Source organism: Hippocampus comes, unplaced genomic scaffold, assembly GCF_001891065.2.
Source record: "Hippocampus comes isolate QL1 unplaced genomic scaffold, H_comes_QL1_v1.1 scaffold76, whole genome shotgun sequence".
In the NCBI taxonomy this organism is placed as follows: domain Eukaryota; kingdom Metazoa; phylum Chordata; class Actinopteri; order Syngnathiformes; family Syngnathidae; genus Hippocampus; species Hippocampus comes.
The window spans coordinates 933,846-961,379 of NW_017805277.1; the positions used below are offsets into that span (position 1 = coordinate 933,846).

Below are 27,534 nucleotides of genomic sequence, written 5' to 3' on the forward strand. Positions count from 1 at the left end.
GATGAGGAGGACTCGGAGGAGGGCAGAGAAGAAAGTGGGAGCTGGTGCCAGACGCAGTAAGAAGTGAACGTACGTGTGTATGGTGCTGAGAGTGTGACGTGTTATTGCAGCCCGCTCCTGGAGCTCTGCAAGCAGCCAGCAAAGCGTCTTTTTGCGTCCTGACTGGCCCCCTAAAACATCTCCCATCCACCCACTCTAGACGGATCTTTTCTCTCCCCTCTCTTTTCTCGACGTGACGAGAGGATGCCGCTTGACGATTTGCTTGGAAATGGAATAGAGATGCCAAATAAACCCGTGATGTTATTGTAAAAGAAAATGCTCTTTTTTTTCCTTCCTCTTAGTCTCTGAAATTCTGTGACTGTCGCTTGGTTCTATTTGAGTTTGGATGGGAAAGCCCATGCGGATGATGAGGAGGAGGACCGTGGATACGAGCGGGGAAAGCGGAGTGTAACGCATTTTATTTGATTCTTTTTTTCCCACCCACCGAAGCATCTTGTTGCGCCGGACTTGTGTGCGTGTGTGTGCGCGTGTGTGTGTGCGCGTGTCGGAGTATGGATTCACTCGAGGGCTACAGACTTGATTTATAAAGGATGTTGTCAAGTATGTTGGGAAAATAGCCATAGCTTTCGCGGTGTAAGGTAAGATATTTCATTATTATTATCTGCATTAAAATGTATGGCTGGTGTCAGTTAAAGTTTTTGCATTGAAATCATCTTGACGAATTTGTGTGTGCGCGCGTGTGTGTGTGTGCGCGCGCGCGCTGCGTAGCCCTTCTCACGAATGCACGCAGATGAACAGATATGTTTATTTAAAGCAATGATCTGTCTCTTAAGAGGCAAACCCCGCTTTAAAGTGGCACCGTGTCTCCATTCACATTGCTTCCAGAGAGATGATTGCTTTTTAGAAGCCTCGGCAATAAAACCGAGCGTGTCTCTCTTGACGACCCATTTCTCCTTTTCGCCCGGAATACTGATTCCCCCTTGACGCCCCTCCACATGAATCTTGCAAAAGGATGTGGATTCGCGTGGATTTAGAGCTCACACCCTGCAACCCATTGCACGACAAATAAAGGGGGTATGGGGTAGGGGGACACCATTCCATTCCCCGTTCTGGTCAAATTGTTCGTGTGTGTGTGTGTGTGTGTGTGTGTGTGTGTGTGTGTGTGAGAGAGAGAGAGAGAGAGAGAGAGAGAGAGTGTGTAAGCCAAGCGAGTCCATCGCCTCCACTTCCACAGTCGCATGGACGAGCACGCGCACCCACGCGCGCGCACGAACCCGCTCGCAGCTGCATTGCCTGCAGGATTAAAGCAATCAGGACGTGGCATTGCAACCCCCCCAACACACACACATACACACACACACACACGCACACTATCCACTTTTGGTCCACACGCCCCGTGCACGTCGCGCGCGCACTCTCAGTCAAACTCTCACACACAAGCACACACAAAACAAACAAAAAGGCCTCTGAATAGAACATTTTTATTCCGCAAATGTGCTTTCTTGGCATGAAATGTTCATGCAAGTAATTTGTGTTGATGCCTTAAATTAGGCAACCTGCATAAAAACACACACGGATGCACGCGTTGGAGTGACAGAGCCTTTCGATGGCAAACAACTTTAAACTTAAAACAAAAAAGCTTGAGGATGATCCCATTTCTTTTCTTTCACAGCGCGACCCAGTTACCAACGTCTAAATGTCTTAACCATGTCACCCCAACACACAAACATACACGCATGGTAGAAAAAAAATGAATAAAGTCCAGAGTAACCACAAGGTGGCAATGTTTGCACAAAGTACAGTAGTGAAGCGTGGCAAGAGAGGGTGCAAAAGACATGCACCTGCGATTGATGTGGTGGATTTTGTCTTGCCATTTTCATGATGGGGAAACACATGAATCCCGTGACTTCATCGATCATCCGTATTGCTCACTGTGTAATTCTCCTCATCTTTCCTTGCAGGCCAAATGACATAGGATGAAGGCTGTTCGAAACCTGTTGATTTATATATTTTCCACCTATCTTCTGGTTATGTTTGGATTAACTGGTGCCCAAGATTATTGGTGTTCCACTCTGGTCAAGGGGGTCATCTATGGATCCTACTCTGTGACTGAAATGTTCCCTAAGAACTACACAAACTGTACGTGGACACTGGAGAACCCAGACCCGACCAAATACAGCATCTACCTGAAGCTATACAAACAAGACCTGAGCTGCTCTGAGTATTCTCTCCTCGCCTATCAGTTTGATCACTACTCTCACGAAAAGATTAATGCCTTGCTCAAGGTGAACGAGTCAATAGTGTACCTGTGTGATTCCAAGAATATTTATGTATTTTTGCTCTACGATAAAAATTTTGTTCAGCTGCGGAGAGTTTTCCCCTCTGATTCAAATGGATTGACACCACAGAAGCTGGAAGAAGAGGAGAAGTCCATTGTGGAGTTCCTGGTGTTGAATAAGGCCAGCCCCAGCCAGTTTGGGTGTCAAGTGCTTTGTACATGGCTGGAAAACTGCCTGAAATTAGAGAAGGGCACGGTGGAAACGTGCGGCATCGTCTACACAAAATGCACGTGTCCCCAGCATTTAGGAGATGGAGAATCTGAGAGCATGCTCATGCTCAACAATGTGGTTTTACCGCTCAACGCCCAAACGGAGGGCTGCTTGTCGCCCCAGCTGCACGCAGGCCAGGTCTGCAATCTGAGTTCCGAAGTGAAGCGGCCTCCTAAAGAAGGTGAGTATGCCGCTGTGTCTTCCGTCTGTGCTCGCACAGTAATGGGGCACTGTTTATGCGTAGATCATTTAATGTGCACGCCGATCACTCCCTTCTTCTGCCCTTTCCCTACTGCATGTCTCAAGCGTGATGGCCCATGAAACAAAGAGCACACATAGACTAGAGCTTTAATTAGATGGTTGCTGCCCCACTAAATTGGACAACTAAGTTTGGAGTTGGGTGTTAAAATATTACAGTGGAGCCTCTGCAGTTGAATCGCCAAAAATGCAGGGGAAGAATTTGTTCCTTAAACATTTCAGTTGTCAGCTATCAAATGATTAATTCTGTCCTTGCGTAATTGGATTTTTCACAATCCTATATCAAAAAAAAAAAAAAAATTGCTGCCCCACTAAATTGGACAACTAAGTTTGGAGTTGGGTGTTAAAATATTACAGTGGAGCCTCTGCAGTTGAATCGCCAAAAATGCAGGGGAAGAATTTGTTCCTTAAACATTTCAGTTGTCAGCTATCAAATGATTAATTCTGTCCTTGCGTAATTGGATTTTTCACAATCCTATATCAAAAAAAAAAAAAAAGATGGAAGACCATCACACATGACGGCAAACATGATGCTAGCATATCATCTTCCCCAGAATTCAATGAGCGTCAAACAATTCAGCGACATACTTAGCTTTTTCTGTCATCTTTCGGTGATATTTATTCCAAATGCTTCAACAAGGGCTGTTGATAGAGCAATGACCTAAACAGTGAAGATTCGTCAATTGTTTTTAAACTTACAGCGGAGTGGATCACATTTTAATGGTGAACTTCTTTTACACAAGTGTGATACATAAGTAAGAAGGTAAAATTAAGATGCGAGTAAATTACAGTTGAGACGGAGGACTTTATTTATGTGACTGGGATAAATTCTGCACGATGCATGGCATAACTCTACGCAGAGGCGGGTTAAACCCAATGTTGGTAATTTCGTAGGCATGTGCAAGCTGGCGGTTCTGCAAGAGGGAGGGCTATGCCGCTGTTTGAGTGGTCACAATTGACTTGAATCATGGCCAAGCAAAGGGGCTCCTTTTATACTTGGTGAGCGTCTCCCCATCCCCAATTGTTCTGTCCATGCACCATAGCTGTGATGCTCAGGGGGGTGGATTTAAAAAATATGATGGAATTATTCATCGGTTTTGATGGCCACTGTTCACATATTTATGAATGAAACAGTTCGCGTTCGATCAGCTGTCCATCCTGTGCTGGTGCTAGGACGTGGTCTGAGCAGGCATGAGATTTAGATCCACTTTCTGCTGCCAAATTGTAACCCGGCCAAGTGCATTTTCAAGATAGTCCTTCTGCTGCGCTGGGCCGCCCAGTTTGACGGAGACCAGTCTGCCAAATTGGCAAACACGCACAATGAGCCTTGGGCTGATACAAAAAAAAAAAGAGGATTTGGCATTTGCATGACTGCGCAGATGCGTGTCTCGGAAAACAGAGCCCTAAATTTAAGTTCAGTGTTTTGCGTTTTCGAATGTAAAATGCTAGTTCAATTGTACTTATTAAAACAAACCAACAAAAACAATCAAAACAAAAAAATTGGATTGCAATACAACTGAACGTCTTTGCCCTCAGAGGTTCCAATATTTTTGTGGGTGCATGGTGGGGAGGGGTATATTTTCTTGTCAAAGTTCGGGTTTTAGGCCATTCGCATCATTAATTGGGTGGACACACAATGCAACATTTGCTGTTTAGCTTCAACAGTAATTCATGATCTGGAGTAGAATGAAAATGATTAGAGTGTAAAGGTTGACATGGTTTTACCGTCGTGCTGCCATAGAGCAATGCAACATGTTATAACATTGGCTTTTAACAGCAAATGCTTCTGATAAGGTCGTGATAGACCGCGGAGCTTCATTATGGGGCCATTTTGACACATAGCTGAGTGGCGTTGAACAGGTAGTGTTGCGTGAGACATTTGACGATGACTCACAAAGCAGTGGCCTTCATCACCAAAGTCATCAATGAACCTTTTGATTTGTGGGGGAAATAACAAGGGAGCAAACGTTCTGGAACATCAGTATTCCCTTGTGGGAATGAAGTAATGGTTGCAGTAATCACTCCCTGGAGATCACAATGGAAAGAAGAATATGCTTTTTTTGCCATAGTTTGAGCTGCTGGGTGGCTGCTGTTGCTGCTGCACACTTCAACATCATTTAGTTTGCGCATCGGCTTGTAATAAGAAGGCTAGTGTCCCTGTCATTGCCATGACAACCTTGGATCACTCTAGTCTTTGTTTTAAGCCAAATTTCCACCAGGTGGTACAATTCTGTTTGGTTTACCTCATTATGGTTTAAAAGCATAAACCTTAAGGCCGAATGCTGATGATGTGCATAATGCCTCTGACCAATCAACAGAGAGCTCTGTGTCCAGCTCCACCGTTTGGGTACTCTGTCATTGCCTTTGAGAGCCATGCTGAGCAGTAATTTTGGTACCATGTATATACATACATACATAATGAAAGACAATGTACTCTCACGAAAAGATTAATGCCTTGCTCAAGGTGAACGAGTCAATAGTGTACCTGTGTGATTCCAAGAATATTTATGTATTTTTGCTCTACGATAAAAATTTTGTTCAGCTGCGGAGAGTTTTCCCCTCTGATTCAAATGGATTGACACCACAGAAGCTGGAAGAAGAGGAGAAGTCCATTGTGGAGTTCCTGGTGTTGAATAAGGCCAGCCCCAGCCAGTTTGGGTGTCAAGTGCTTTGTACATGGCTGGAAAACTGCCTGAAATTAGAGAAGGGCACGGTGGAAACGTGCGGCATCGTCTACACAAAATGCACGTGTCCCCAGCATTTAGGAGATGGAGAATCTGAGAGCATGCTCATGCTCAACAATGTGGTTTTACCGCTCAACGCCCAAACGGAGGGCTGCTTGTCGCCCCAGCTGCACGCAGGCCAGGTCTGCAATCTGAGTTCCGAAGTGAAGCGGCCTCCTAAAGAAGGTGAGTATGCCGCTGTGTCTTCCGTCTGTGCTCGCACAGTAATGGAGCACTGTTTATGCGTAGATCATTTAATGTGCACGCCGATCACTCCCTTCTTCTGCCCTTTCCCTACTGCATGTCTCAAGCGTGATGGCCCATGAAACAAAGAGCACACATAGACTAGAGCTTTAATTAGATGGTTGCTGCCCCACTAAATTGGACAACTAAGTTTGGAGTTGGGTGTTAAAATATTACAGTGGAGCCTCTGCAGTTGAATCGCCAAAAATGCAGGGGAAGAATTTGTTCCTTAAACATTTCAGTTGTCAGCTATCAAATGATTAATTCTGTCCTTGCGTAATTGGATTTTTCACAATCCTATATCAAAAAAAAAAAAAAAAGATGGAAGACCATCACACATGACGGCAAACATGATGCTAGCATATCATGTTTGCTTTCTTCCCCAGAATTCAATGAGCGTCAAACAATTCAGCGACATACTTAGCTTTTTCTGTCATCTTTCGGTGATATTTATTCCAAATGCTTCAACAAGGGCTGTTGATAGAGCAATGACCTAAACAGTGAAGATTCGTCAATTGTTTTTAAACTTACAGCGGAGTGGATCACATTTTAATGGTGAACTTCTTTTACACAAGTGTGATACATAAGTAAGAAGGTAAAATTAAGATGCGAGTAAATTACAGTTGAGACGGAGGACTTTATTTATGTGACTGGGATAAATTCTGCACGATGCATGGCATAACTCTACGCAGAGGCGGGTTAAACCCAATGTTGGTAATTTCGTAGGCATGTGCAAGCTGGCGGTTCTGCAAGAGGGAGGGCTATGCCGCTGTTTGAGTGGTCACAATTGACTTGAATTATGGCCAAGCAAAGGGGCTCCTTTTATACTTGGTGAGCGTCTCCCCATCCCCAATTGTTCTGTCCATGCACCATAGCTGTGATGCTCAGGGGGGTGGATTTAAAAAATATGATGGAATTATTCATCGGTTTTGATGGCCACTGTTCACATATTTATGAATGAAACAGTTCGCGTTCGATCAGCTGTCCATCCTGTGCTGGTGCTAGGACGTGGTCTGAGCAGGCATGAGATTTAGATCCACTTTCTGCTGCCAAATTGTAACCCGGCCAAGTGCATTTTCAAGATAGTCCTTCTGCTGCGCTGGGCCGCCCAGTTTGACGGAGACCAGTCTGCCAAATTGGCAAACACGCACAATGAGCCTTGGGCTGATACAAAAAAAAAAGAGTATTTGGCATTTGCATGACTGCGCAGATGCGCGTCTCGGAAAACAGAGCCCTAAATTTAAGTTCAGTGTTTTGCGTTTTCGAATGTAAAATGCTAGTTCAATTGTACTTATTAAAACAAACCAACAAAAACAATCAAAACAAAAAAATTGGATTGCAATACAACTGAACGTCTTCGCCCTGAGAGGTTCCAATATTTTTGTGGGTGCATGGTGGGGAGGGGTATATTTTCTTGTCAAAGTTCGGGTTTTAGGCCATTCGCATCATTAATTGGGTGGACACACAATGCAACATTTGCTGTTTAGCTTCAACAGTAATTCATGATCTGGAGTAGAATGAAAATGATTAGAGTGTAAAGGTTGACATGGTTTTACCGTCGTGCTGCCATAGAGCAATGCAACATGTTATAACATTGGCTTTTAACAGCAAATGCTTCTGATAAGGTCGTGATAGACCGCGGAGCTTCATTATGGGGCCATTTTGACACATAGCTGAGTGGCGTTGAACAGGTAGTGTTGCGTGAGACATTTGACGATGACTCACAAAGCAGTGGCCTTCATCACCAAAGTCATCAATGAACCTTTTGATTTGTGGGGGAAATAACAAGGGAGCAAACGTTCTGGAACATCAGTATTCCCTTGTGGGAATGAAGTAATGGTTGCAGTAATCACTCCCTGGAGATCACAATGGAAAGAAGAATATGCTTTTTTTGCCATAGTTTGAGCTGCTGGGTGGCTGCTGTTGCTGCTGCACACTTCAACATCATTTAGTTTGCGCATCGGCTTGTAATAAGAAGGCTAGTGTCCCTGTCATTGCCATGACAACCTTGGATCACTCTAGTCTTTGTTTTAAGCCAAATTTCCACCAGGTGGTACAATTCTGTTTGGTTTACCTCATTATGGTTTAAAAGCATAAACCTTAAGGCCGAATGCTGATGATGTGCATAATGCCTCTGACCAATCAACAGAGAGCTCTGTGTCCAGCTCCACCGTTTGGGTACTCTGTCATTGCCTTTGAGAGCCATGCTGAGCAGTAATTTTGGTACCATGTATATACATACATACATAATGAAAGACAATGTATAGGAAGGAACAGGTTGCATGAAGGGTAATTATTCCAAGTCACACGCACACTGTAGTACTTCCATGTGTTATGCTTTTAAATGTTATGTCCCTACGTCACTCTTAAACTACATCTCCCCTGTACGGCTTTGGCAGCAGGAAAGCTTACCTAAACAGCGAGAGCTCAGCAGACACTGTGTACACACTTTCCAGGGTTTCTTAATAGCACAATTTTTCATTTCACTCACTTGGGAGCAGTAAGGCGAGCTAATTTGTCGAAAAAAAACAAAAAAACAATATCGCTGAAATGTGTGATGCACTGAGCAAATGACATTTACGCTGCATGAGAGGCAGCACAAGTGAGTGTTCCGTGTAGATGTCAGAAGCAAAGTTTATGGACCCAAGAGATATATGTTCAGAGACTGTGCTTGTAATTCTATTTATTAGTGTTCCACGAAGAGGTTCCACCTCAACTTTTTCATTGCCAGCCATTTTCAGAAAGAGAACCTCTTGAGTGCCACACAATTTGAAGTATTCTGACTGATCTTTCAAGACTCACACGGAAACTACCAAATGGAAGATTACTCTCGTCTTTCATCCCCCAAATGTTTCTTTCTACATTACAGCATTTTTTAAAAAATGAGCAGTAAAAGGTTTAGCTCACCCAACTCACCCATGTTGTGCTTTGGATGGCAAAATATTGCACAGTATTTGCAGTGAATCACAAATGTAACATTTTCACATTTGACATTTACAAACTAGTCGCACATTTTTTAGTAATAGTAGTATTTAGCCGTGTGTGTGCGTGCCTGGCACACCAGTGTGTGTGTGTGTGTGTGTGTGTAAATATACATCCATTACATCATTGTTCCTACTTTTAAATATTAATAATCTCATTCATCTTTTCTTTCTTTGATGACACTCCTTTGTAGTGGACTTAACATGACAAACACTCACTCAAGCTGTGTGTAATGGTTTCATTTCCAAGGGTCCGCTCTGTTTCAGGAGCTTACACATTGTTGTGACACACGGTGAGCTCATCCAAAATAGAACCAACACTGCCAGCTGCTCACCAAAATTAGTGATTGTTTTTAATGTTGTTGGTGTTTTTTTGTTTACTTTTCATGGCTTGATTATCAAACCTCAGTTGGCCAAGACTTTTCAGTCCAGTTGATGGCATGTCACGTTAATGGGTGCCCGAAAAGTTAAATATTCCATCTTCACTGAAGGTGTAGAGAGCTTGCAGCTGTCTCATAACTCAAGTCATTGCTCGCAAGTCAAGGAAAACAAAAACAAAAACAAAAAAACACCCCAACCACAGCTCGTATCACGAAAAACTCGTACTTACTACAAAGTTCACTTTGGTGAGCTTGTTGACCTGTTGCTTAAAAGTCAATACTTGACACCTATAGTGAATCCTCAGTCCCCCCCCCCCCGAAAAAAAGTTAAACAGCAATTACACACCTCTTCTTCAGATAAGTAGCACTATCGCTTTACCAATTATCATTTAGCTCACCCTCTGATCAATTCACAATGACAGAGATGCAGAGGGAATTCTCTTTTCCAGAATAACATTTGACATTTTTCAGCATGTTAATATCAGCTTAAGAGCAAAGCTTATCCCCCCAAACGCCACCCCCACCCCAATGAAGATTTTCCACTCGCATCTATTTATAGTGTTCGTTGATGGGAGGTTTGAATAAATCCGTTTTCATCTGGATAACGGGGGAGATCAACACACTGGGTTTTAAAAGAGCACTGTCTCCCCTACTGGTGTCATGGTAGCAGAGTGGGTGTTCCTGATGAACAATAAAGCATTACAAATAGTCAACAAGGGCTGTATTTAATACAATCACTCGTCTTTGATCTTCTCAACTTCCTGTTGCGGAGGAGTCCGTTTGAACCTAGCAAAAGGCGGCCTGGAGGTTGTCCATGTGACACAGGCTGCAACATTGGCCCCACTCATGTTGCACATGCAAACACAGCGTGTAGATCGTTTTCAAGGTTAAAGCTTGTACAGTGAAACTCCTCTAGAACGAAACCTGCATGGGCGAAAATACCCCCTTATGTGAAAAAATCTTCATGCATTAACACAATTCCCATTCTCCTGCCCCCCATACGACGAAAAACCCCCTGTTGCGTTATACGAAATCATTTTGTCTGCTCCAGCCTTGCGAAGACATTCACTACAACGAAGTCTTATCCAACAGCGACCTCTACTGCTTCGTTCGAAAAAAGGCAACAGCAACCACCACACTGGTTTACATAGTGAACGATGTTTATTTCGGTCACAGCTGCGAGTTTCCTGGGCTCAACATACTCATAGCTGCTCTGCTATTGGCTTACCGAGCATCATCCTGGCCTCCGATTGGCCAAGAGGCCACATAGACCTCACTGTCTATGTGTGTAGATACTGAAGCTAGATCCGTAGCATCCGATTAGCTGCTCAGAGTAAATTGCTTATGGCTCGACGGACATTTACTTTACTTTTTATCATGCTAAAAACACCCACGGGACGCTTCGTAGTCCTCGATGGCCATAGTTAGCTCTCGAAGGCTAAAAACTTTACGCTAACTGGAGCGCTAATGAGAGAGAAGCGCTCCAGTTAGCGTAAGGTTTTTAGTCTTCGAGAGCTAACTATGGCCATCGAGGACTACGAAACGTCCCGTGGCTGTTTTTAGCATGATAACAAGTAAAGCATTCGAGGAAACGTTCGTTTATTTGAATGTCCGTCGAGCCACTGGAGCGCTAATGAGAGAGAAGCGCTCCAGTTAGCGTAAGGTTTTTAGTCTTCGAGAGCTAACTATGGCCATCGAGGACTACGAAGCGCCCCGTGGCTGGCTTAAAAGTTCATTGCATGCCAGGAAGTATTTGTTATTGTTAGATTCAGACGAGGATGGACGTTGCATTGCTAAAATGGCTACAAAACGGACCTTTTGATGTCAAGCAGCTAAGACAAGAAGAGCTCTGATGCTGGAAGAGAGGGTAAAAGTGATCAAAATGAAAGACGGAGCAAGCAAAATAAAATACATTTTCCAAGAAATTGATGTAAGTGAAAGTGAATGCTGATCGTAAATTTCGCAATTTCTTTCCCTTTTTTTCTTTCTACACTGACAATATGAAGTGTCAAATAAGTGTGTGCTCATACTTATGTACTATTGGAATAAAAATAGAGTACACAAACGTTTGTGTGTGCTTACATCTAAGATCAAATTTCCTACAGTGAAAAACCCCCTGTTGTGAAAAATTTCTTGCTGCAAACATGATTTCGTTGTAGAGGAGTTTCACTGTACATATTTGAGGTGATCAGACAGATAAAAGACAGACCTCACTCGTTGATGCTGTGCCACTTTGAAAAGCAAACCAACACAATGGGAACTCTAAACAGGGCTACTGACTCATTTCTTCTTCTTCTTCTTCTCCTTTCGGCACGTCCCTATTCAGGGGTCGCCACAGTGAGTCAGTAATTTCCATCCGCCCCTGTAAACCGTCCTACCAACTCGCATGGTCGTCTTGGCAAAAGTTTTACGCCGGATGCCATTCCTGACGCAACCCTCCCCATTTCTCCGGGCTTGGGACCGGCACTGGGGAACAGTGCACCCCCAGGGGAGGGCACTGCTCCCCAGCGGCTGGGTTGGCTACTGACTCACTTACGCTGCTTTATTTTTGTGGCTGTCACTGTTTCATGCACAAAAGTTGTAAAATCGGGTGGCCCAGTGCGGCACTGACACTGTGATTTAATTCTCTCCCATCTCCCATGAGTGTATATGTGTGTGTGTGTGTGTGTGTGTGTGTGTGTGTGTGTGTGTGTGTGTGTGTGTGTGTGTGTGTGTGCATGACTGCGTGTGTTCTGTCTGCCCGCAACACACGCAACAGCATGATAACTCCTCCCTGCCCATAGGTGAACTAATGTGTGTGTGTGTGTGTTAGCGTCGTGATGTCTGGATGTCATGCCCAGCTTGCTTTTAGAGAAGTGTGACTTTTGATCTAAACAGTGGGGAGCAAACAGACATTTTCATTTTCTTACAGCCATTTTGTAGGCAATTGTACCCTAAAGCGTTGTTTTTCGCCAACAATGGAGCCGATTGCACACAACTAAAAATGTACCCCCAATTGTTTCTAATAATACATGGCAGTCCTTTTTGCACAGAATCCCACTAAATTCTCAAGAAAACAGGCACTCCTGACACATGCTTTGCGGATGCTGGTGTTTACTATCCACATACAGGATAAAAGCTTAAAATCCTTTAATTCCCTTTGAACACAGTGATATCTTTCACAACCTGCTCCCAGCTTCATGAGGTACCCCCTCATTTGGTTGATCTCTACCGACTCTTTTTTCCTCTTGGCTATGGTCGGCTGTCTCATTATTTGCGTTGTTTTGCTGTCATTGGAGGATCGGGGTCGATATGTCTCATTGCTTTGGGCTGGGAAGTCTATTCTTGTTTGTTGTCCAATGAGACTGTTAATGAAGCTTCAAGTAGTCATGTTGTGCTTGTGATGTATCACACAGTTTCACCCAGTTAGATTTTGCTTGAGATTTTTTTAAAGGAAAAGGAATGTGTTTAACTAAATATTCAGAGTTCCATTTGGGATGGTGTCTTTAAGTATGTGGGAGTGAGTCTGCCTTTCAGTGGAGAGGTTACGGGTTCAAATCTTGGTTCAGCCCCTTGCGTAGAGTTTGCATGTTGCCCCTGCGTGATGAAAAAGATGACAAGGTGTTTCATTTGCTTGAAAACTCATGACGCTCCCAAGAATTGGGTCTCAAAAGTACGAAAGATATTCAAATGAATATTTAATGAGTCTACAAAGGGGGCCTCCAAATCCTGTATTAGTACAAGAATTAGGTTACAAACACAAATATGAGTCCTAATCCTCTTTCCCTCTTGAGGAAGAATGTCATGGCCCCTAAAGGCAACATGCAATGTACCTAAAACATGACAGTAAATTCATGTTGAATTTCATAGCCTTGTTTGGCTGGAATGATAGCGAAATAAGCATTCCAGAGGAACAGCTCTGCATTTCTAAATGTGATACTGAGCAGATTTCTGGTTGTACACTTGCATTTACTTCATTTGAACATTCTGCTTTGCGACCACGCAGAACATGGCACCGAGATTTTATCGGGGAACGAAACGTGGTGCAAGGCTCTCCAGTGCGCCGTCACCCGCCGCAGTCGTGAGTGCCGCCGCAGCTCAGCCCCGCTGCCTCACATAAAGCGGCCTTTTATTCACTTTGGATCTCAGTCAAGTCACTCAGTAGTCACACTGCATTATTCTCACCCCCATTGTTCCGTACACTTGGAGGCCATTTTAGTTCCAATTCAGTGAAGGAGAGGCTTCAGCGAGACAGCCCTGAATCCATTCGGTTTACCCTATGTAAGATATAGAATGAATTGCTTTCTGTTGCAATTGCTTTGAAAATTCCACCCAACGATAATAACATTTCCCATGGTATGCTTTCATAGTCCGTTTTGTACCTGGCTTTTATAGCTGTGAGCTCAGTGTTCCTTCATCTCAACCTTTGCAGTCCATTCTGCTGACGTGGAAAGAAAGTTGTTAGTGAAAGGCACGGTCAGCTTAAGTAAGTCCAATTGACTGTAGCTCCGTGAAAACCAATGTGACAGCGCATGACATCTTTTTTTGTGCAATAATTGGACAATCATGACCCACAACGTTAGGTAGACCTACAGAAGCTACGGGCATATTCAAGAGCAGTTTCTCACTTTTATTCAGTGAAGAGTTGTAAACACCTCTCAGTGTGATGCAGTGCAGCTCTAGATCAATGCAAACTACTTTGTACAACCGCAGCAATAAAAATGGGAAAGTTTTGATCATTGTGGTTTTTCCACCCTTTTCACATTCAGTTCCATGGCCCCTTCCAACTGTGTTACAAATTCTTTCTCTTCACTACATATATAAAAAATACACGATTGATGTAAATGCAAACTATAAAAGCATCTGTCACATATAAAGAACATTCAATTCTTAAGGTCAAGCGCAATCAGTACCATTGCTCTCACACCATAGCAAACAAACAAAATGACAGAGGAGGATAAAGCGATTCAGATAATGGATGGATGGGAAATATTTGAACCACAGCTCTGGTATTAGCAAGTGTACCTAATAGAAGGGCCAACTAGTATGTAACATTGTAGGTAATGCCTGCGCTGGACAGTCACTCTGGGAGATTATATTGATGCTATTTACGTCTAGAACATATGTACATTTGTGTGGTTATTTGGGTAATGTTGAATGACCTATTGTACCTTTATCAATGCAAAATTGCATGACAGAAGTCGGTGATAAAAAAAAAAAAAAAAAAAAAACAGGCTGTTGAAACAACAAAAAAATAACAAGTTTGTTCAATGACAAGGTACTGTATTCCGTTGTATTGCCATTGTTGCTTCGATGACGCGATCGGACTGGTGGATGACGATCAGCTGTGCAAACTGTTGTTCAAATTTTGAGATGGATTTGTGATCTCAGTCCAGAGGATGTTTTTCAGCGGCGCCCCGACTGGGAGTCAGAGTGATAACTACCTGCTATCAGACTGTGTGCTGCCAACTGTCTCTGAGCAAATGAAAGAGCAGTGTTGTCATAGCGCAACTGCCAACAAGATGGTGGTCAAAGTGTCAACACCGTTTAAGACAGCTTGAAGGAAATATACTACACTGGAAGGACAGTGATCGACTGGTTAGCGCGTCTGCCTCACACTGCAGAGGTGCTGGATTTGATTCTGGCTCCGGCACTTCTGTGTAGATTTTGCATGTTCTCCCTGTGCCTGTGTGGGTTTTTTCCGGGTCCTTCGGTTTCTTCCGACACACCACAAATATGCGTGGCAGGTTAATGGAACACTCGAAATTGTCCCTAGGTGTGAGTGTGAGCGCAAATGGTTGCTCGTCTATGCGTTCCCTGCAGTTGGCTGGCAACCAGTTCAGGGTGTACCGTGCCTTCTGCCCAAAGACAGCTGGGATAGGTCCCAGCACGCCCACGACCCTCATCAGGATAAGCTGTTTAAATCATGGATGGATGGATTAGAATTCAAGACAGCCAAATGCACATGAACAGCTAAACAGTTGCAACTCAAATGCTTTATTTTAAAATAACACTACAGCTATTTGCCCGAAATGTAGAACAAACAGTTCTCAATTTCACCATTATTTTGCGACAAGACTGATTTTCGGATTTTTGATGTAAACTGGGATGGCGCTAGGATGTTTTTCCCTCCCAGGGCTAAAGAGAGGTCTTGACTGATACACAGTGGGGCTGAGAAGATAACAATCAAAAATCCCCCCCCCACCTCTAAAAAAACCCAAAAAAAAACACCCCTCACCCTGGTGTAGCAACATCCCTTGATGCAAGTATTTATTTTCCTTCGGGGATGGAGAAATATATGAAGCACATCAGCCATTGGCTAATCTGTTTTCATGGAAAGGACTATGTGACTTACCTTTCCATTATTCATATAATTTATGAGTCTCAGCAGTTACATGGCCTATTATAATGTCATATTACATGAAGAATCAGACTAAAGTCTCAAATAATGAGGTCGATAAGATGGAGCAGCCACACATGATGTCCTCGAGAGAGAACCGCTTATGACTTTAAGACTCCTTCCACGAGCACCTGAAAACGCATTCTAATGTACCATTTTGGCCATTTGCCTACACTAGCTTGAAGCGTTTTCAAGTAATTGAAGGTCAACCGTCAACAATTGTATACTATGTTACGCAATAATCTCAGAATGTACACCATGATGAAGGTTACTCATATTGTTCTGTCATACTGTTCATATTAGTATTTGCGCTGTCAAGTAATAAAGACAAATGAATCTGTTGATTGTTTTTCAACTACACTTTTAAAAGACAGTTCCAGGAGGTGCCACTTTGGGTTGAGACGATGTTGTTGGTCCAAGTGGTGTTTCTGCCGATTAGTTCCATTTGAGTCACCACAGTGCTTATCCGCCAAGCATACATTTACTATAACTCGCAATAATGCATTACTGACATACGTTAAATCCTAAACTCACACGTATGACAGAGATAATGTTTGCAAATGCTGGCGGGGCACGTCCTTTATACAATATTACCCCTTATTTGTATCCGTTGCCTTTTAGGTCAGGGTAACCGAGGCTAATTGTTTTGAAAATGTTTTTTGTGGGTGAAAAAAAAAATGCCTATGCTAAATCGTTGTTGTATCAACATACAATATCCTTGTTATACAGCTTGGATGGAGGGATAAAGTCACCAGTTTTGACTGCTTTTGGAGCAGAAGGAGTCTGATGCAAATTTGCCACAATCGGCGTCAAGGAGTTAAACTGAAATTTATTTGCACGGAAACTTGTAAATTATCCAAGAAGCTGCTACACGCTGATATGCTCACAGAGACAACAACTGTCGAAGAAACTGGGCATGTGAGTGAGGGGAACTACGGTATCGCAATCATGTATGATGTGGCGCGCACTTAAAAATATGAACCGGTGCAGGCAATGTGGCATTTTATGCCAGTATTTGTTCCTAACTATGAATGTCAACCATTCATAGCTTGAGGACTACTTGTTATAAATGTTTATCAGTGTTTTTTTTTTTGTTTTTGTGTTTTTATCAATTTTTGGGTATGGATTTTCTTTCTTCGCCCCCCCCCCCACCCCCAACGGATTTTAATGTCCGTCAATTATATGTGGATTTTTACGATTCACGTGCCAGCCCGTTACCTGTCCCTTGCGTGTGTGGGGTGGGGGTCGACTGTCATCATCTTTGTCAATGGCTGCAATGTATTTCATGTAGCCGTGTTACACTAAAGCAAAATGTTTTGCATAGTGACTAATGGACAAGAAAATCTCTGTGAAAAACAGACAAATGCTGCTGGCTGAAGCTCACTCAAAAGACCTTGTTTTCTTCTGCAGTGTTCCATGGCCACAAAGCCATAATGCCACATTTCCATTTGTAATTGCACATCTTGCTCCGACATCACAGTGTTCAGGCTCTATTTTGCAATTTATGAGTTAAAGTGGACTTCATGAATCAAAGGAAGCCGCCGATGCTTCCTCGGACTTCAAAAAGGCTTCTATATGAATACAAACAAAAGTAATGAGGCTCTGTAAATGAAGACGGCTGTCTTATCCTCTTATTATACAAATTGAATTTGTTTATTTTCCTTCATGTGCATAATTCACTGAAAGAAAATATCGCAGCAGCCCGCTCTACCACAATAGAGAGAGAGAACAGATTGAACTTGTTTCAAATCCAGTCCGCGGGAAGAAATAAGGAGCAAAGTTAAGGCTTGGTATCTTCAGGTAGGCGGCAGAGCAACAGCACCAAATCAACAATTCAGCAATTGTAATAAAAGAAATGAATAACTGCAATGCAAACTCCTTTCGAATGGGCTTCACACATTCATAATCTTCACAAGAGCATGTTACAGCTTTGCCTTGCAGTTCTGCAAGGAGGCAGAGCAAAGTTCTTCATGTGGATTAACACTGTTGGATGTCATGAGGATTTGTTGTCAGATTTCTTTTTAAAGAAGAAAAAAAATCACATTCATACCTGGTTTGCTTAAGTGGAATAATATGGTATTTTTCTCTCCTCTGGTGCTTGTAGATGTTAATGCAAATGGTGTACTGCTTTCAGCCTCTTAGTTGCATGCTCCTTCATTTCAACCCAGTTGGTTTTGGCCTGTCACTGGATGGCTATTTCTACCCACAGTAAAGAGGAATTTGCATAAACATCCACCCACAAACCCTGGCAAATGAGTCTGTCACTCAAAGACTATGTGGGGAAGTGGAGGAGAAATCCAATCCTTTCTCAAGGGGCTTCTGCAACCACGCTCACTGGCACCTCTTCAGTCGTGATGGCAAGTGTCTTAACAATATGGATGGCCGTAATATGTAGATGCTGCCTTCATGTGTGTGTTGTTTCTAATGAAAACCTCAACATATACAATGGTCTTTTGGCAATGGGCCATTAACATGCAGAAAGGCAGCCAGTGTTTTAGACTCATTGTTTTTTTTTTTTTGTACACACACAGAATCATTTATGCAATGGTTGTCGAGCCATCCATCCATTGTTGGTGACTATTCCAATTGGATTTGAGCAAGGCGCGGATCATTCCCCGGAATGGTAACCAGCCAATCACATGGCACAAATAGACAAATAACATTCATACAGTCACATTCACACCGATGGGCAATTTAACAGTCAGTGAAACTCACAGGCATGTTTTTGCAATAGCCAGAAAAAACATATTGCTTGAGCCTGACTTAGAAGACTCAATTTTTTTCGAAAATCATTCATAGCTCGAGTTTGCGCTTTATATTGTTTTCTTTTTTTAATAGGATAGGATAGATTAATCCCTAATTAACCCTACAGTAAATTCATAGCTTTCTTTGCCAAGGTAAATAATTTATTTATTACCGGTATATATTTTCTGCAAAATAATGGTGAGGTGTTTCTAGCTCCTAAACCAAATGCTGACGCTACTTCCATGAGGCTTAGATAGCAACTGCATGTATTGCACTACCAAGTGTAGCCGGCTCGCTATCCAGGCAACTACGTGCACCAGTTTGCAACATTTGAACAGGCCTGTTGATGTAGTATTTTTAATGATGGCTATAGGGAATAGAAAGTTATTCAGCTTTAGGGGAAACAACTGTGTAGCATCGACTGGCAGGTGACCCTCAGATGATTTGTACAGCATGCATTATGCGTATGTGGAACTGGGAGTCGCGGCTTGGAATTGAAGCGGATTTACATAGGACAGGAGATGTGAGCCAATCTCTTTTTTCGTCAATGGAAACTACAGCTTCTTGTTTGCTTTCAAAACTTAGCTGGTAGCAGATGTGTGCACATTTTCAGCATGATGTCCCTGATCCACTGGTGAAAGAACACTTTGATCCTCTCCCTTTTCATCTGTAACTGCTTCAAACAACAAAGAGGATGCAGAAAAGTGGTTAAGATTGAATGACTGTGTCTTATGTGTTGTGTTGTATTATTTTGTTATTATGACTTCAGGATGGTGCCACGAGAGTGGCTGCCTTTACAGCAGCTCCTATACTTTTTATTCTTGTACTTTCTTCCTTTCATAACTTTGCTGCTGTAAATTGGGAATTTCTCCATTGTGAGACGAATAAAAGTTTTCTTATTCTTATTGTTAATAGCTGTGAACTACATTTTACATTATGTCCTTATGTCAGTTTTGGATGGTGAATGTAAGCTACAAAGGTCTAGTGCACAGTACTCTTCTGCCAACTTCTGTTTGAAATGTTTTCTTTGTTTTGGTGTGGAAAGTGGAGGGAGAGCAGACAGTGGAAGCGTAGATTCCCAAAACATGACTGACTTAGCAACAAGGATCACATCAGAACCATCTGACTGAACATTGCGTGTCTTTCAAAAATCACACTGTACTTTTTTCTTTATTTACCTGCAATAGGCTACATCCTGGCACAAATCCACCATATGGGCTTTCTTTCTTTTTCTGGTACTGAACTTGCTTATTGTCAAAAACTGGAGTTGATTGGCTTATTATAGTTTACCTTCGACTGTACTTTCCAATTAGTGAGTAACACGTTTTCTGCATGAGTTGTCATGGTATTTGTTAGTCTCATTAAAAAAGTCAGGAGTGATAGGTTTTTATGCACTCAACAGTGCTCCCATGTTGCATGTTTTTCTCATTAAAAAAAAAGTCTACGGGAATTTCAGCTAATTGACATTCGTGAATCTTAATCAAGTCACTAATTGGGTTAAAAGAATTCTCAGAGTGAAACCAGAGCCAAATCAAAAATTTCAGTTGACTTCTAAAACATTTACCAGGCACTCTTTCAGAAGTTAAGTCTTGATGTAAACTTTTGACCTTTGTGGGTGAGAGAGTGTGTGTGCGTGTGTGTGGGTGTGTGTGTGTGTGTGTGTGTGTGTGTGTGCGCGCGAGCGCACACACTTTTGTGCATGCCATTCATTATTTACGCAATTTTTTTCTCTTGATGCTACTCTTTTAACTTTTAAAACTCTGCTCACATAAAACAACCAGAAATGAAAACAGCTACACAACCAAATGAAGATGAAAGAAATAAATTTGAACCCGAATTTTACTTTACACAAGCCCTTCCTTTCATGATTGAAAAACATCCCTTTAGCCAGTAGAATTTAAAACACTCAATCCATAATTCAAAATGTGTTGGAAATAAATAGTACCCATATATCAATATAATCTATAACCTTCTCTAATATTTTCGTATGTAGTATTTTGTATCATATTTTAATATGATACGTAGTATATCATTAAGGGTTTTATTCATCTTGCATGGATGTTGACGTTATATATATTTTTTTATATACAGTGAGGAACTGGACATATTCAAGTCAACATTCAAATGTTCTTTTCCGTACATTATTATTCCCCCTTGTTTGGTCTTTGTTTTTTTTTTTTTTTTTTTTGTTTTGTTTGATTTTATTTTTTCAGTATGAGCGAATATGCATAGAAGCAGTTATGTAAACCCGTCACGTGTCTCCCTCTTTTGTTTTTCTGCTTCAGTCATCTTTACCCAGATTTCTTTGAAGGATGACGACGAATGCTGATGATGCTTTGTCATCACCATATGTCAGTCATCACTGACTGAGACAGACGACATTTGCTTGCGCTAACTGGCCGTATGCTTGTGTGGACTTTGTGCTTATTCAGCTCCTTTCAAAGGAGGGAGAAGGGTTACTTTGCAGAGAAAGCATTCATAGGTCCCGTAACAAACTAACATTTTATATTTAAACAAATAAATAAATAAAAACACACGTAAATAAGAGTACACAAATGTTCAAACTGTTCTGCACAAATAGGAGTGTGATGATGACCATAGAACCATAAATGGAGCTAGCTTCCAGTTGAACATCGAAGATGTAATGGTACCAATAAAAGTGGTACACACGTCTTTGCCGTGACTGAATATGGCTAAAGCTACTATAAGTCAACAATAATGATAAAAGAAGAACAGGATGTATGTCTGTGTTTATCTTTATGGGAGGCAACTTGCTTCATCCCTCCCGCCCATTTTCGTCAATGCGCCATTAAAGTTAATGGTGAGTGCACATTTCATTGTTTAACGGAGGTTAGCTCTTTTTTTTTTTTTTTATGCTTGGGTGAGTTGATGTTAAAATGTGACTTAAAATCGTTATTTGTGTTCCATATTATTTTGAAACTTCAACAAAGTAGAGGTCGATATTGCTGTTAAACAGCACGTTTGTCAAGTGTCTGAAGATAATATTCACCATTTTGTTGTGTTGTGCATGTGAGAGCACTCATATGCACAATACAACAAAATAGTGATGACATTAATGGAAAATTGATAAGACTATGAAGTAGCAATTAACTTGTATACTTCCATACAACCCGTACATTTGCACAACTGTTGCATTATAACATCTCACCAAAGACCAATATCTTCTCTGCTTTTGATGGCATTAGAATCCGGAAGTCACTGTAGTAACTGTAAAAAGAAAGCCAAACTGAAGTGCAATAACGTATTTGCAAGGCTGCAGAATGTAGTTGATTGAATCCGATAGTTTGTTTGGACACAAGGGAGCTTTATTGGTGATTGCGTTTAAGAGACGGTATTCAGAGCCTGACTCGACTAAAACCAGTCAGACGTGGAATGTGTGTGTCCCAGTCTGCCTCTTTAAATCCGTTTTCAGTCTCTCCATCACTAAAAATCAATCTCAAACACCCCTGTCACATTTGGCGCATTCTAAACTGCCGATATTGCGGCGGACTTTAAACTCATTTGTCAGAGTTCTGCACCACAATTACATACAGCGATTGTGTGCACAGAGACAATTTAGCATCTATCCCCAGCTAGCCTGCAGCACACTGCTTCACTGAACATGCCTACACACTGCTGAGACATGACTGCAGTAACCAATAGAGATGGTGGCTTAACAATGCCTCAATGTACAATTTTCAATCGATCACTCGTATTAAAGCTGAGTGGACAGTCAGTGCTGAAATTGGATCGGATGCACAATCTGGTTCTCAGCTGACTGGATATCGTACGATTCACTGAAAAAGAGTACATCTGTTTTCCGGGTTTAACCGGGATGATGACCTCTGTGAAGATCCGAGTGGGCATGTATAGTTAGATGAAATCTCGCATCCCAAGGTTACGTGCTTGTCTTTCAAAGCCCTTTTCGAATGCTTCTGCTTTTCACGCTTACCATGAACAGTTTATCATATTTGAAAGCCTTTTGCAGATTTTTCGTTCACTGGTGTGGTGTTTCCGTTTCAACATAAAGCAATTTCAGAGGTATATTTTGTGCTGAAACATGAATTAAACATGGTCATCTCCACTTCCTTCGTTTTATATATATATATGACACGAAACTACCGCAATGTGGTCGTTGTTGCAGCAAAACAATATTTAATTACACCAGACTCTCCTTGATGTCTGATGGAAGGATCCATGTGTGTCAAAACACTCGTTAAGTAAAATCTGTTGCAGGGTCCAAATCAGACGAATGAAATGGTTCAATGCTCTCTGCTGCACTTTCGTAAAGTGGAGGACTCCCCAAATACCACATTCATCGCAAAACGGGACAAATAAATCAGGAGGCTCAGAGGAGCTGCTTTTGGATTGGGCGAATCAATATTGTGCCACCACGGCTTGTTGCAGCTTCCAAAAACCTCCTCTCAAGTAAAAGCCCCCAGTTGGGCATTGCCAAGTGACGTTTTTAATCCAGCGACATCACAAATGAAAACACCCATGCACATTACAATTCCAGAAGGGCAATTGGAACTTAGAGGGACGTAGCAGTGACACGTGACATCAGAGAATCAATTCAAGGACAGCAATTCTCAAGCTTATGTCTTTGCATTCTATGTACTTTATAAGATGATTCTTCGAAAACATCACGGCTTCCCTTACTAATATAAGAGAACCATTAAAGACTAATCCAACTTGTTTTGAGACATTCTTTGCACAGCGATTGTTTTATGAAGATACACAATACAGTATTTAGAATAAGCTCACAAATTGTAATTGTTGTAAATGAACTCTTGCACTCATGGGAAATGTGAATGGCTTCTTGAATGACATTGAGAGTTCTTGTCAACATTCCCCTTTGTTGAAATTTTAGCAGACAGTTTTGTCATATGTGAGTCAGTATGCTGTCATGTATTCAAAGCCAACAATCAAAGTTGATCTCGCTAATGGGCGATGTTATATTTCTTTTACTCCTTAGATACTGATTTTTGAAACTTCATAGATGTTTTCAGTCGGACTTTTTAAAAGTTTGAATCTGACTGGCTTTGACAATGTCTTCGCTGTGTGATCATTTTTATATTATTCTCTAAGGTTTGCGCTCTTCTGTCTGTCATTATAAATGTGTGCTGAGTCAGTTATGGCTGCCATGTGCAAATCTGTTTTCATTTCAGTAACAAGTTTAGTCTTTGATTTGATGAAGGCACCTTTGTTTGCAAAGACGACATTATTAGGCAATTTAAATACGCGGAGTAACTTTTCCGAACCTTTGATTTAGTGTCTTTGGTTCTATGAAAGGGGTCACGTGACACACAGCTGCAGTGTCTTTTATACTCACCGTATGAATACAATGGAGTTGTAAATGGTGCCTAATTCTTCATATGTGCTTTTGGTTTCCGCTTACCCTTCATGAAAACGCAGCACATAGAGCTTAAATGACATCGTCTTTGCATTTGTACTTGTTTTAAAAGCAACAGTATGTTCAGTGCAATACAAATGTTTTCATAGTATTCAGGCAGGTGTGCGCTGGGAAAAAGTCTTCTGCAGGAGATTCAGCTGCGGGCATCCTGTTGAACCATGTTGGCGACCTCTGATCGAAAGATTATTATGCATAGTACAATGCAGCCAAAATTATTATTAATAATAACAGAAAGCATTTGTGTGCCAGTAGGGCCTTTTAATTGAATTATGACAGCAGCAATGGCTCATCCCAGCTTTGCTCTAAAATGGTCCTTTGGTTTGTGCAGTGAAGTGGCACAAAGCTACTGTGGCAGTTTATGATCAACACAGTCACGGCAAAAAAAAAAAAAAAAAAAAATCTCCACATTCAAATTCAAAGATTTATATAAAGTGATCATTTTCAGATGCTTTATGTGCAAAACTGTGATTTGGGGGTTCAAAAATGTATTTATCGGTATTTGTGCATCTGTATTTGAGATGCTGATACAAAATGGATTCCATGATAGAACAAAAACTCACTTCCATCAGTGTTTTGTCCATAATTGTATTGTATTTTTTTTTGAGCCAAAGAACCCATAATTACCGAGTGACTCCAATGTCGACTGTGCCACTATTCTAGTTGATTTTTCTTTTGTTGCTACACTAAATTGATCCCGAGTGAACATTTCTCAATTAACTCAAACAAGAGGGGGGTTTATTATAAAATCAAAGTTTTTATACGATTACTTGTCATGAGATGTTGCACAGCACTTGTTATGTGAACTGCTTTTCTCTCCTCTTCTTTACGAGAATGTCTGCACCCTGCAGCACTCCTACACAGTGATCTGCCATTGTTATTTATCAGGTGCTTGACGCTGTACAGCAATGAGATCCTCATCTAACTTCTTTGTTCCTCATGGCCATCTTAGCGAAGCATCGTCTCAGCGGTGTCCAACGCTTGGCTGTTGCGAAGTTGTCTCAACAGTTACTGAAGTGCAATAATAGCAGTTTTCTTCTCTCATCGGAGGTGACAATTCCGAGCAAGGAGGTGAAACAAGTAGATTTGAAAAGACAGTGAGAGATTGCTTTGCCACTTGGCACAGGGAATGTAAACACTATTGAATTGTGTGGTTGGGGGGGGGGGATAAAGAAATTACATAGCCATTGTTTTTTTTTAGATGTCGACAGATGCAACTTTGGCTTTTTATGGTTTTTGTTTTTTAAATGGCTTTGGAAGAAACATCTTCCATTCACTTCCACTTGCACGTCAGGAACATGTTCAACATCTATAAGGTCATTGTTCATTTTAACATCAATGCCTGTCAGAGCATGTGGGATAGCATCCAAGTCTGTTTCACCCCTCATTTGCATTTACGACCCCTAGCCCCCTAGTGTGTTGTGCGCTTTTTAAAAATTGCAAATCATACAGATTGGTGATTGGTGTCTTTTTTTGAGGTGATAATAAATGTGATACATGTTGCTGACACGGCATCAAAAGTGAACAGGAGGTGTTAATGAGAGATACTGTCCACATCTGTGAAAGTGTGCGTGTTTGTGTGTGTGTGTATACGTCTGCGTGTGTGTACGTCTGTGTGTGGGTGCGTGTGTGTTGTGTGTGTGCATGTGTGTTCTGAAAAATGTACTCATATGACTGCTTTGCAGAATATGCTTGCTGGAAGGGATACAAAAATGCACACAGTATATGAGATACATAGAACAGCACGTGTACAGAATATTGAAATCAGACTTTTTTTTAACAAACCCATGCACAAATTGAATACTGTAGTTGAAAAAAAACATGCGATAGGCACATCATGAAGAAAGATGTTCAGTTGTTTCTATTACTCATTTACATTTGTACAAATTTCCAAAAAGTGACACAAAAGTGATAAAATGGCTGTACAGTAATCTGATCTCTTGCTGCTTTCACAAAATATTTAAAGGTGCTTAATAGATAAAAATACATGATGATACAAAATATTAAGCCTGTACATAGGCATTTTTTGCAGGGGAGGCAGAGGGGAGCAAAACTGTTCCAAGTGCAACGGTGACAGACAGCACCTGACAGCAGTCATGCACCTGCCAATAACCAGACAAGAAATCTAAAATGGGACATCAGGTGTATGTATTCAAAATGTATAATGAATAAAAATAAACAACTATGCATCGGAATTATTGTTTCGTATCACAACATAACAAGGAATTATTAATAGTAAAATAAGACAGGATAGTGCAGCCATCTTGCCGCAACGAAAAGTGCAAAGAGCTAGCGTCACCTCAAATCAATCGTATCAATAATATAGGAATTCGTCCTCACATCATTTATATATGTATACCGTATTTTTCGGATTACACGTCGCTCCGGATTATAAATCGCACCAGCCAAAAAATGCATAATTAAAAAGGAAACTAATGCAGCGTGTTATACTGGAGACAAATTCCTTGTGTGTTCTACATACTTGTCCAATGAAGATGATTCTGATTCTGATTCTGAAAAAACATATAAATCGCACTGGAGTTTAAGTCGCACTTTTGGGGGAAATTTATTTGATAAAATCCAACACCAAAAACATACATGTCATCTTGAAAGGCAATTTAAAATAAAAATAAAATAGAGAACAACAGGCTGAATAAGTGTACGGTATAATAACGTTACATGACTGACATGCCTGGTAATGTCAGTAACGACGTAACATATTAAGAGTTATTCAGATAACTCTAGCATAAAGAACATGCTAACAAGTTTACCAAACTATCAATTTCACTCCAAATCACTAAATCCAAAATGAAATCTTCATCCTCGGTGTCACTTTTAAACAACTCCCCCAACTCGGGAGGTAGACGATGGGCCACTTCCTCTTCTACGCCGCTTACGTCAAACTCATTGTCGATTTATCACCACAGGCTGAGAGCGCCCTCTTGTGGTTTAATGTGAAAATAATATGTGAAATGACACATAAGTCGCTCCAGAGTATAAGTCACACCCCCAGCCAAACTATGAAAAAAAATGACTTATAGTCCGGAAAATACGGTATATGTGTCCATCCATCCATTTTCTAATCCACTTATCCTCACGAGGGTCGCGGGCTTGCTGGAGTCTATCCCAGCTGTCTTTGGGCAATAGGAGCAGTCCACCCTGAACTGGTTGCCAGCCAATCATGGGGCACACATAGTCAAACAACCATTCGCGCTCACACTCACACCTAGCGACAATTTAGAGTGTTTCATTAGCCTGCCATGCATGTGTTTTGGAAATTTGGGAGGAAACCGAAGTACCCGGTGAAAAACCCACACAGGCACGGGGAGAACATACAAACTCCACGCAGGACGGCCAGAGCTGGAATTGAAGTCTGCACCTCAGTGGGACGTGCTAACCATTCGACCACCATATATATAAAATGTGTATCTCTTTTATTATTTATTTTATTAGAGTTTTAAAATATTGATGAGTAAAGAAAAAAAAAGATGCTCCAGCTGAAAGGGTCATTTTCTTATCCAGTGCATGTTCTCGAGTACCACTTGGGGTCCATCTGTGCCTGCAATACATTGCAGTCATGTAATATCTTGTAACAAAAAAAACAAGAATGGACATAAACATATATCAACTCAAATATTATGTAAATATTTATTCATCCTGCGTGATCTAACTCTAGTCGTCAAGATTCTTAGTTATGGTAGTCATTGGGCAGTTTTTACGTGATAGCAGAACCCCTAGAGCAGATGATTGGAAAGTGATTGGAAAACACTTGGCTGTGTGTACATGGTAGTCAGTACAATTGCAACACAACCCGCAGTAGAAGAAGCACAGCAACAGCGTTTGTCCAAACTGCACTGTTACACATG

At 41.5% G+C, this 27,534-nt stretch overlaps 1 protein-coding gene across 6 annotated transcripts in view; it reads left to right on the forward strand.

The window, feature by feature from the left end:
* Positions 1-12: 12 nt before the first annotated feature.
* Positions 13-27,534, forward strand: part of adgrb3 (adhesion G protein-coupled receptor B3) — a 124,123-nt gene continuing 96,601 nt past the window's right edge. For 3 of the 6 annotated variants that reach the window (XM_019870641.1, XM_019870642.1, XM_019870644.1), the window contains exons 1-3: positions 14-638; positions 1,962-2,267; positions 5,254-5,716. In XM_019870641.1, coding sequence (XP_019726200.1) covers positions 1,977-2,267; positions 5,254-5,716 — 754 coding nt within the window. In that variant the 5' untranslated portion in view covers positions 14-638; positions 1,962-1,976. Of the gene's footprint in view, positions 639-1,961; positions 2,268-5,253; positions 5,717-27,534 lie in introns of all 6 variants that reach the window. The other 3 variants (XM_019870643.1, XM_019870645.1, XM_019870647.1) reach the window with 2 other exon arrangements.